Here is a 10,320-nt window from a genome sequence, read left to right as displayed (position 1 = left end):
GTGCTTATCACTACCTCCAGTGGTTACCTTTGCCTATCGGAAAGCAGACAGGTGGCTAAAAAAAAGAAAAGTAAAAAGAAAAGAAAAGTAACAAAAAAAAAAAAAGCTATATTCTAAGGCGAATGTAGAAAACTAAAAACAGGAACATGTCTGCAGTGGTCCCTGCCAGGAGTCCAACAGATTCTTAAAGCCACTTAGAGAGGTCAAGGTCGAGAGCTTCAGATCTTTTTGCAAAATATTCCAAGAAACAGGAGCGGAGTAAGAGAAGGCCCCTTTACCTAGTTCAGTTCGCACTGAGCAGTGTTTCCCCTAGTTTACTTGCCATGGCGGGGTGCTCATCTCATCCATGATTTTTGTTGATGGGGGGACAGACACTTGTCTGAGCGCAGCTTGTACTAACAGTTTTTGAGTGGGGGCAGGGGACATTTAGCATGAGGGAAGAGGCAACATGAGTGCTGCTTTTAGCTTTTTAGCTAGAGAACCTGTATTTCTCGCTGCTAGCTTAGTGCTATGTCAGTGCCGGGTGGGCAGGTGGGGGGGCAAGTTTGGTTTGGTAGGCGGGATGCTAAATTCTATTGACGGGGTGGGGCACCCCGCTTGTATAATGGTAGGGGAAACACTGCTGAGGGAACACTGCAGGTAATAATGTCCTGAGAGCGCACGCTGTAGCTGCACTCACGCAGAGACATGAAGGAGGAGATGTATGAAGGCAGCAGGCCAAGAAGTGATAAAGGTTCAGCACTAAACACACTGACTCCCCCAACACACTCCGTAAACAGTGCACTGAAGTCAACACCCTGCTTTGGTCTCATTGTTTAACCACTTTGTTATTTCTTGCTAATGTTTCACATATGAGGTCAAAATTGTTCCCATTCGAGGAGGAAAAGCGAAAAGTGAGCGGGCAGCCACCTTTGTCTGACTGACTCACTTCTTTTTCATTCTCACTCCAATCTGTAAGTCCGTCACATTGGATCGGGTTTCTTCAGATAGCTCGGTTCTGTTGGCCGGGGTCCATTTGTTTTCAACCAGATATTAAAGAACGAAGTTTATGAGTCATAAGAAACATCTTTTAAATTGAGACGATTAGTCGCCTTTCTGCTCAACGGCTTCTTGTTCATAGTCCTTTTGGTTCAGAATCTTTAGTAAAGAGAGAAAACAGAGCAACGTGTTTGTTCAGGAGGTGATGCACACACACACACCCTGACAGTGCAGGTTCAGTGAGGTTTCATTAAATCTCCTCTGACCCTACAGAACTCTCAGTGAACCTTTTCTCCTTCCTGTCCTTTCAGAAACCAACAATTTGAGATCAAATCAAAGTGACAAGTGAGTGGAGCTTCTCTGACCTTGCAGCCTCCACCACATCTCTCAAGCTAAACGTCTGACGCTCTGTTTTGTTCTTTCTCTGCATGTTTGAACGTTGGGTCGATCATCAGCGGCGGCGGTGGCGTCACAGCTCCGCAGAAGGAGAGGGTGAAGGGCAAAGATGAGACACACTGGAAGGAGATGAACGCCGCCATGGCCTTGACCAACATGGCGCAGGGGAAGGACGGCGCCTCGGGGACGACCAGCTGCATCATTCAGAAGTCCTCTCATATAGCTGAGGTCAAGACGGTTAAAGTGCAGCTGCTGCAGAAATATTAAAGAGTCACTTTCCTCTGGACTCAATGCAAACATTCCTCTTAAGAAACCCACCAGAGTCCAAATCAACTCCTGAAAGAAAAATAACTCTAGTTTGAGGAGGAAAAGGAAACTCCTTCTGTTTGGTCATAATGAAAAAGTGTTTTTTCTTAAAACAAACTTTTGTAGTAATTTATTTTTATGAGGGTTTTTTTATTCCTTAATTTTTAAAGCTCCAAATGTTGAATTTGCCAAAGTGCCTTTAATAGTTTAGTTGAAATAATGACTGTTGACCAACTATAGCCACTACAGATTGCCCAGAAGCCCCTTCAGTTTCTGAAGGAACATTTCAGAGTTGTATTGTTCAAGATTTGTTGTAGCTGAAAATTTCCTTTAACATTTTGTGCCTTAAAGACGGATGGAGCTGAGCAGCAAACAGCAGAATTTGCACCGACACACAGAGATAACCACCCACGGAAATTCTCCAGAGACGTTCTTCATATTTTCACTGCATTTCTTTATGTTGGCTTTGTCTTGCTCCAACTCTGCTTTTTCTGCACCTTATCACATCTCGGCCTTGGCTTTCATCAGCCAGCAAAGGATTCCTCTCTTATCTCGGTTGTTAGCAGCCGAAATGTGAACAAGCTCTCAGCTGGATCCAAACGAGGACACGTTCAGCCGACGCAGAGAAACAGATCAATGTGTTCAGCTGAAGAATGTCGTGACTTAAATGTTTTTACTTAGATGATCAGACTTATGTGGCCAGTGTTGCTTTTTTTTTTTTGTCTTCAGAACACGATCATCTTAAATTAAGGAAGTCAAAAAGAAGCTTTTAACACCAGATTCAGAATATTATTCAAGTTAATTTTTCTTCATTTTTTTCCATTTCAGTATTAAATCTAGGTCAGAGCTTGTTCTCTGCTTGTGTCTGATTGTTTGAATCATTACTGGTGGAACGAGCCGTGCTACATCTGGGAGACGTCGTGTCCTGACTTTTGGACCAAGCTGAAATTATGAGCAGAAGTTTGAATTTAATCTATTTTTAATATTCTGTTCGTGTGTCAGAACGTTGTTTACATTTTACTATGCTCAGACTGATTCTGCTCAAGGACACTGAGGAAGGGAAAGTCAGACAAAGTGACTTTTTGGGATCTTAAATGTGCAAAATACATTTTTTTAAAGCTGCACTTCAGATTTTAGTTTTGCTGTGAAGAAGTTTAAACCAAACAGTGAAGAAAATAAAAGAATGAAGGACAACTATGTAATAAATCACATGCGGTGGGGTCCTGGGCCCCCATATGTGCTTTATTCTACCCCTGATCCAGACAGGGTAGAACCAGGCCTGTGCCTTGTGTTGGAACCTCGAGGCCTTTCATGAACCTCAGACAGACCAGTTGCATGCTGGGAAAAGGCAGATGGAGGGACCAAGCCGTGCAGCTCCAACAACGACTGCAGAGTTTTAAGAAAATGTTTGGGCAGCACGGTGCATTAGTGGCTAGCACTGTTGCCTTACAGCAAGAAGGTCGTGGGTTCAATTCCCAGCTTGGACCCAGGCTGTTTCTGTGTGGACTTTGCATGTTCTTCTCATGTTTGCGTGGGTTTTCCCCAGGTACTCCGGTTTCCTTCCACAGTCCAAAACGTGCACGTTAGGCTGCCTTCAGGCCTTCCTTGCAGAAGAGATGCAGACATGACTTCAGTTCTGGACTTTCTGTAGCTCCAGAACCGAGCTGACTCAGAAACAATGTTTTTATTAAAGCTTCTAAATTATGATTGTGTACCGGTGAAGGAAGTGGTGACCATAGTTTGTTTGTCTTAAGTTATAGAAATTGTTTTTGCCTTAACGGAGACTGGATTTTCAGTCCGATAATCAAACACATATCTCCTTGTTTTATTGGCTTTGTTCTTGTGTTACGTTTCTTTTATACGAACAGCTGGAACTCGCTCACAGCAGTGAATAAAATCTGAAATCAATGAGTTACAGTTTTTTTTTTTTTATGTTTTGTTTCATCACCAGCAGAAGTCTAAAGCAAAATGTAGAAAAATAAGCTTCTTCCATTTTAACACGTTTAGAGCCGTGTTGTTATTTCTAGAACTTGATTACAAAAACTAAATGATGGTGTCGTTCTTTGAAAGATTTTGTTAAATTATTCTTTAAAAATTAATTGTTGCAGCTTTAAAGACCAAATGGCTCACAGAAGCAGGAATATCGTCAACGTATTTTACACAAAATGGGAAGAACACCCTTTTGTTGTGAGGAAACAAAACGGAGAATATTTTGAGGTGTGGTTCTGTGAAATGCTATGAGCAGTCAGTATCTTACCTGCAATAAATGAGCGATGGCATGGAGAGACAGGTCAGGTCTGAAGCATTCACACACTTGTGATCCATTTTTCTTTCATATGTTTTCCAGAATCTTTCTCGTTCCGTAGTTTTTGTTATTTCAACAAATCATGAATGAAAACGTTCAGCTCTTTTAGGAGAATCAGAATCAGTTTATTATTGCCATGTCAATGAACGAGGTTCACAAACTAGGAATTTGCTTCGACATAAGGTGCGAATAGTAATAAAGTAAAATAAAGTAAAAATGAAAACATTACATAAGACCTGTGTACACCCACAAATAAAGTAAAAATGAAAACAACATAAAACGTGTACACCCATACAATAGAAAACAATAAAAAAGCTTAGAAAACATTACAGATGGAGTATTCAATTATAATACAGATGTAATGTGACCAAAGCAGAAATTATGAGGTAGCATTATGAGTGTTCAGGAGTCCAACAGCAGAGGGGAAGAAATTGTTCTTATGGCGGGAGGCAGGGCCAGATTTAGGAGGATGGGGGCCCCTGGGCTGGAGTCAATATATGGGGCCCCTATATATATATATATATATTATTTTTTATATGTGTTATATGTGTTTATATATATTTTATATATATTTGTTTTGTTTTAGAGGATGAGCAGAAAATGACCTAACAGTAAGTTTGCACAACTTACAACTTTAATAAGCCAGTTGTCACAAACTACAAACAACTCTGAACTCTTTTCTAGAAAGACTAGCATCATATTCTAGTTTTTTTTTTCATTTTCTATGATTTTTTTACAGCCCCCTGTTCTCAATAAAAGTAGAGGTGGGTGCAAATGAACAATTTTCATCTTCTAGACCAAGGTTTTTACAGAGAACATCTTGAAAAATATGAAGAACAAAATACAGATTTCCATTTATTAATGACACTTCTGCATTCATCTTATTTGGAGGAACTAGAACCACAAACACGACCTACATTTACTCAAACGCAAACCATGTAACCCAAATAAGAAAACAATACTCAACCCTGAAAAGTTAGAAACTTTGAGCCTGTCTCATAATGCAGACATGCAAAATCTTTGTTTTGTATCTACAATCATTTAAATTTTTTACTTTAATTTAGCAGATAAACTTTAAAAAAGACCAAGTTTGTTTTCAAATTATTTTACAGCCCCAAAGTTCTTTCAACATAATAATTTTAGCCCTCGTGTCAAAAAGTTTGGACATCACTGCCCTAATCAGTAATACCAAGCCCTTTCAGTAATGAGTGAAAGGGTTATCAGACATTTAAGCCTTAGTCTGATATGAAATTTGAAAAATGCCCACTTTTCTGGATTTTTTTGCTGCAAATTCCTTGACAAGATCACTGAAGTCCAACTTTCTCACTAGATCACTCTCAATAGACATGAGAATCAAATGGTTCAGTCTTTCCTGTCCCATTGTGGATCTGAGTCTATTTTTAACTATTTTAAGCTTGGAGAATGAATTGCTCACCACTTGCATTTGTGACAGGAAATGTCAGGTAAAGCCTGAAAGCAATATCCACATTTGGGAAGATGTCCTGCAGTTTCTTTTCCCTCATGAATTGTAAAAGCAATGGAGCAGATGTGATGCCTTTATCACGAATAAAATCTTTAAACTGGACAATTTCCTCCACAAAGTCCTTCTCCAAGTCAGATGAACATTTACTTTGGAGATGAGATGCTTTGTTTCTTAGCTCTGGAACAGTAACACCAGAAAAATTGTTCAGGAAGCTAAAAGTGTTGTTGAGGTTATCATACGCAACATACCTGCTATCGATTTCAGAAAGCAATCTGTCAACAACCACCAAAAAAACACTGGTGGAGAACTTTTGTTGAGCTGATAAGTCAACCTCTGAGGTGGCGCTCTCTCCAAAAAATGTTTTTGGAGTCTTTGATCTTCGACCAGTAACTCTGTAAGCCTGTGAAACTGTTGGAGACAACTTCTTTGCTTGAGACTCAAACCTATCAAATTGATCTCTCAGACCTCCAATGTACTCCCGCAAGGATCCCACCAAATCCACAGCTGTACACAAGTCCAGTTCCACAGACTGCAAAGCTGCGCTTGCTTTTTCAAAGCGCTGCAAAATGCTATGCCAAAATGTACACATAAAAGCTATTTCAAGCTTGTCCATTTTTTTTATCAAGTGATCTTGCTTCATTTCTTATTGCTGCGTTTTGGTTTGTGTCATTTACAATATTCTTCAATGATTTTTGAATGTTTGCATAGTTAATATCCACTGCCTGTGTGGCATCTGCATGTGCAGCCCATTTAGTGTTCGAAAGGGACTTCAATGTTTCAATGCGCTTGTTTGCATTAGGCTGCAGTCCATCTGTTACCACCTTCCACCTTGCTGTCGACTTGGAGCAAAAGTTAAATAAGTTTTGCACAAACTGGAAAAAATCAGCTGTCTCAAAACAGCAGTTAACACTATTAACTCCAACCAAATTCAGGGTATGTGCTGTCACGAGGTAGCATTAAATAAGGACCCAGATGAACGGACTGAAGGATAACAGACTCAGGAGGACAAAGATCAGTGATTTATTTACAGTGGCGAATCGCCACCGGGCGACCGAAGACGCTTCTCAGGATGAGCCCTGAAGAAGGAGGTGATGAGACTGGGATCCAAGATAAAGGAACGAGGAATCCAAGACCGTTCCTCGGGACCATAGCCCTCCCAGTCGACCAAATATTGAAAACCCCGACCACGACGCCGAACATCCAGGATACGTCTAACCGTAAAGGCAGGATGGTTGTCAATAAGACGGGAGGGCGGGGGGAGGTCAGCAGGAGGACTCAAGGGACTCACAGAGACAGGCCTAACCTGAGAAACATGGAAGGTGGGGTGAATGCGCATGGAAGGGGGCAACTTCAGGCGGACAGCAGAAGGGTTAACCAACTTGACCACAGGGAAAGGCCCAATAAATCGGGGAGCGAGTTTTCTGGGAGTGTCCCTGAGCGAAATGTTCCTGGTAGAGAGCCAAACCGGTTGGCCCACCCGGTAAGAAGGGGCAGACGCACGACGGCGGTCAGCATGACTCTTGTTCTGGGCGGCAGTCCGGAGGAGGGCCAATCTAGTTTGACGCCAAACCCTCCGGCAGCGACGGAAATGGTGTTGAACAGAAGGAACGGCAATCTCGCACTCCTGACTAGGAAAAAGAGGAGGGGCGTAGCCCAGAGAGGCCTCAAAAGGAGACAACCCAGTAGCGGAAGATGTGTGAGTATTGTGAGCATACTCCACCCAAACAAGCTGCCGGCTCCAGGAAGCAGGATCGTGCTCACAAACACATCGTAGGGCAGCCTCCAACTCCTGGTTACACCGTTCCGATTGACCATTAGATTGAGGGTGATAACCAGAAGTCAGACTAGCGGAGGCTCCCGATGCGTCACAAAACGCCTGCCAGACCTGGGAAGTAAACTGGGGCCCCCGATCAGAAACCACATCGGAGGGGAGACCGTGAATTCTAAAAACATGCTGTACCAACAGGCGAGCAGTCTCCATGGCAGAGGGGAGTTTAGTGAGAGGGATGAAATGAGCAGCCTTAGAAAAGCGGTCAACCACAGTCAAAATCACTATGTTGCCCTCAGAAGGGGGCAAGCCAGTGACAAAATCCAGTGCTACATGGGACCATGGACGACTGGGGGTGGGCAAAGGCTGCAGTAATCCCGCTGGCAACTGGGTTCGGCTCTTGCTACGAGCACAGGTCGGGCAAGCAGCTACAAATTCCTTAACGTCTTGGGCCATAGTAGGCCACCAAAAATGTCTCTGAACAGATGACAGCATGCGATTAGTACCTGGGTGACATGACAGTTTGTGAGAATGGACCCAGTCCAGCACCTTGGCTCTGACTGTTGAAGGAATAAACCTCCTACCCGGAGGGCCAGTACCTGGGTCGGGTTCAGATGCTTGCGCTTCCTGGATGTCCCGTTCGATAGCCCAAGTGAGAGAGCCCACCACGACAGAAAGGGGTAGAATGCGTTCCTCAGTCTTGTGCTGATCCGACATAGAGAACTGTCTGGACAGGGCATCAGGCTTAGTGTTCTTGGACCCCGGTCTGTAGGTCAAGGAAAAGTTAAATCGTGCAAAAAACAACGACCAACGAGCCTGTCTAGTATTCAACCTCTTGGCATTTTGAAGGTAAGTTAAGTTCTTATGATCTGTCCAGATCAAAAAGGGTGTCTTGGTACCCTCCAACCAGTGTCTTCACTCTTCCAGTGCCAGTCTGATGGCCAAAAGTTCTCTATCGCCCACATCATAATTCCGTTCAGCAGGGCTTAAACGTCGGGAGAAAAAGGCGCATGGATGAACCTTGTTATCCTCCAGAGACCGCTGAGATAGAACCGCTCCCACACCTGAGTCCGAAGCGTCGACCTCTAAGATGAATTGCCTCTCCGGATCTGGATGACGAAGGATGGGGGTAGAAGAAAATAGACATTTGAGTTCCTTAAAAGCCTTTTCAGCCTCAGGAGTCCAGGAGAAAGTTCGTAAGGAGGAGGTAAGTTGGGTAAGCGGTGCAACGATGCGGCTATAATTCTTAATGAACCTCCTGTAAAAATTTGCAAACCCCAAAAAACGTTGCAGCTGTTTACGAGTCTTGGGGGTCGGCCATTCCTCCACAGCCTTCGTTTTCTCAGGATCCATGCAAAAACGGCCCTCTTTGAAAATAAACCCCAAAAATGACACAGAGGAGACATGAAACTCGCATTTCTCCGCCTTAACAAATAGTTGATTCTCAAGGAGTCTCTGAAGTACAGCCCGTACGTGACTCTCGTGTTGTGCTAAAACCCGAGAGTAGACGAGTATATCATCTAGGTATACGAACACAAAGTCATTCAAGAAATCCCTGAGAACGTCATTAACAAGTGCCTGGAAGACAGCAGGGGCATTAGTAAGACTGAAAGGCATTACCAAATATTCAAAATGTCCCAGTGGCGTCCTAAAAGCAGTTTTCCACTCGTCCCCCTCCCTTACCCGTACAAGGTGATATGCATTGCGTAAATCTAATTTAGAAAATATAGAAGCTGTCTGTAACTGGTCGTGAATAGAACTAATGAGAGGTAAAGGGTATTTGTTTTTAACTGTAATGTGGTTAAGACCACGGTAGTCTATACAGGGGCGTAAGGTTTTATCCTTTTTAGACACAAAAAAGAAATCCGCCCCTACGGGTGAGGTTGATGGCCGAATGATGCCGGACACCAGAGACTCCCCGATGTATTTTGTCATAGTCTCCCTCTCGGACCCTGACAAGTTATACAGTCTACTAGAGGGTAGGGGAGCACCCGGGAGTATATCAACGGCACAATCATAAGGGCGATGTGGAGGCAATGACAGAGCCTTCTCTTTATTGAAAACAGCGCACAAATCATGGTATACAGGGGGAATCTTACTTAAATCAATATCTTGTGTCTGAGAGTCACTTGGAGAGGTCTTAGGTATGGCAGAGCGGAGACAGTTCTGTAGACAATAGGAGCTCCACTTGTCAATTCTCCCCTCTGCCCAGTTTAACAACGGGTTATGTTTCTTTAACCAGGGAAACCCCAATATCAGTTGACTGGTGGGAGTGTCGAAAATGAAGAATTCACCTTCCTCATTGTGATTTCCAGAGATGATGAGGCGAAGGCCCTGAGTCTTCCGATGGACTTTGGCGAAAACCTGTCCGGTGAGGCCGGCTACCGTCAGAGCGTCCTGCAGGGTGTAGGAAGGTATAGAGAGTTGCTCTATTAAATCACTGCTGATGAGATTCTGCTCTGCACCGGAGTCCACCAGAGCTGCAACAGGCAATTTAATATTATTGTTCACAATAATAGCAGGCAAGGTCAAACGTGAAACAGGAGACCAAGAAGTTTTACCCACCAAAAGCTCCTGTTTTATTGGTGGGTTGTTTCGTTTCCCTGTAGGGGACATTGAGCAATGAAATGGCCTCTCTGACCACAATAAATACATCTCCCAGTTCTGAGCCGTCGTTGTCTCTCTTCTGGTGTCAGTCGTGTGCGGCCAATCTGCATGGGCTCCGGTTCCTCTGAGTCATAGTTGGATTTGTTTTTATTTTGAAAAACCGGAGCCGGCCAGGAACCGGAAGTGGAAGGAGGCTGGGATTTGTAGTCTCTTTCCTTTCCTCTTTCATAAAAACGGTTGTCGACTCTGATTGCCGGATTTATCAGTTCCTCTAGAGAGCCTGGTTCATCTCTCAGAGCAAGTTGGTCCTTTACTCTATCTGATAAAGAGTTTAAAAAGGTACCTCTGATGGCGAGATCGTTCCAACCCGTATTCGCCGCCATGATGCGGAAGCGTAGAGCGTGCTCCGACACCGGCCGCCTTCCTTGTCGGAGATTTAACAGATGCTTGACAGCGTCCTCCTGCTGCAACGGGTGA

General features: G+C 43.6%; 1 protein-coding gene across 1 annotated transcript in view; it reads left to right on the top strand.

Annotated features, from left to right (window-relative positions):
• The window catches only part of LOC119426877 (homeobox protein Mohawk), a 78,574-nt gene extending 76,887 nt beyond the window's left edge, over window positions 1-1,687 (top strand). Inside the window, exons 2-3 of the mRNA XM_037694458.1 lie at window positions 1,290-1,323; window positions 1,434-1,687. Of these exons, the coding sequence (XP_037550386.1) occupies window positions 1,290-1,323; window positions 1,434-1,641 (242 nt within the window). The 3' untranslated portion in view covers window positions 1,642-1,687. The remainder of the gene's footprint in view (window positions 1-1,289; window positions 1,324-1,433) is intronic.
• The last annotated feature ends 8,633 nt before the right edge of the window (window positions 1,688-10,320 follow it).

This window comes from Nematolebias whitei, chromosome 20 (assembly GCF_014905685.2).
Source record: "Nematolebias whitei isolate Nwh7 chromosome 20, NemWhi1, whole genome shotgun sequence".
NCBI lineage: Eukaryota > Metazoa > Chordata > Actinopteri > Cyprinodontiformes > Rivulidae > Nematolebias > Nematolebias whitei.
The sequence above is the reverse complement of the archived record's forward strand: the minus strand, read 5'-3'. Positions and strand labels throughout refer to the sequence as shown.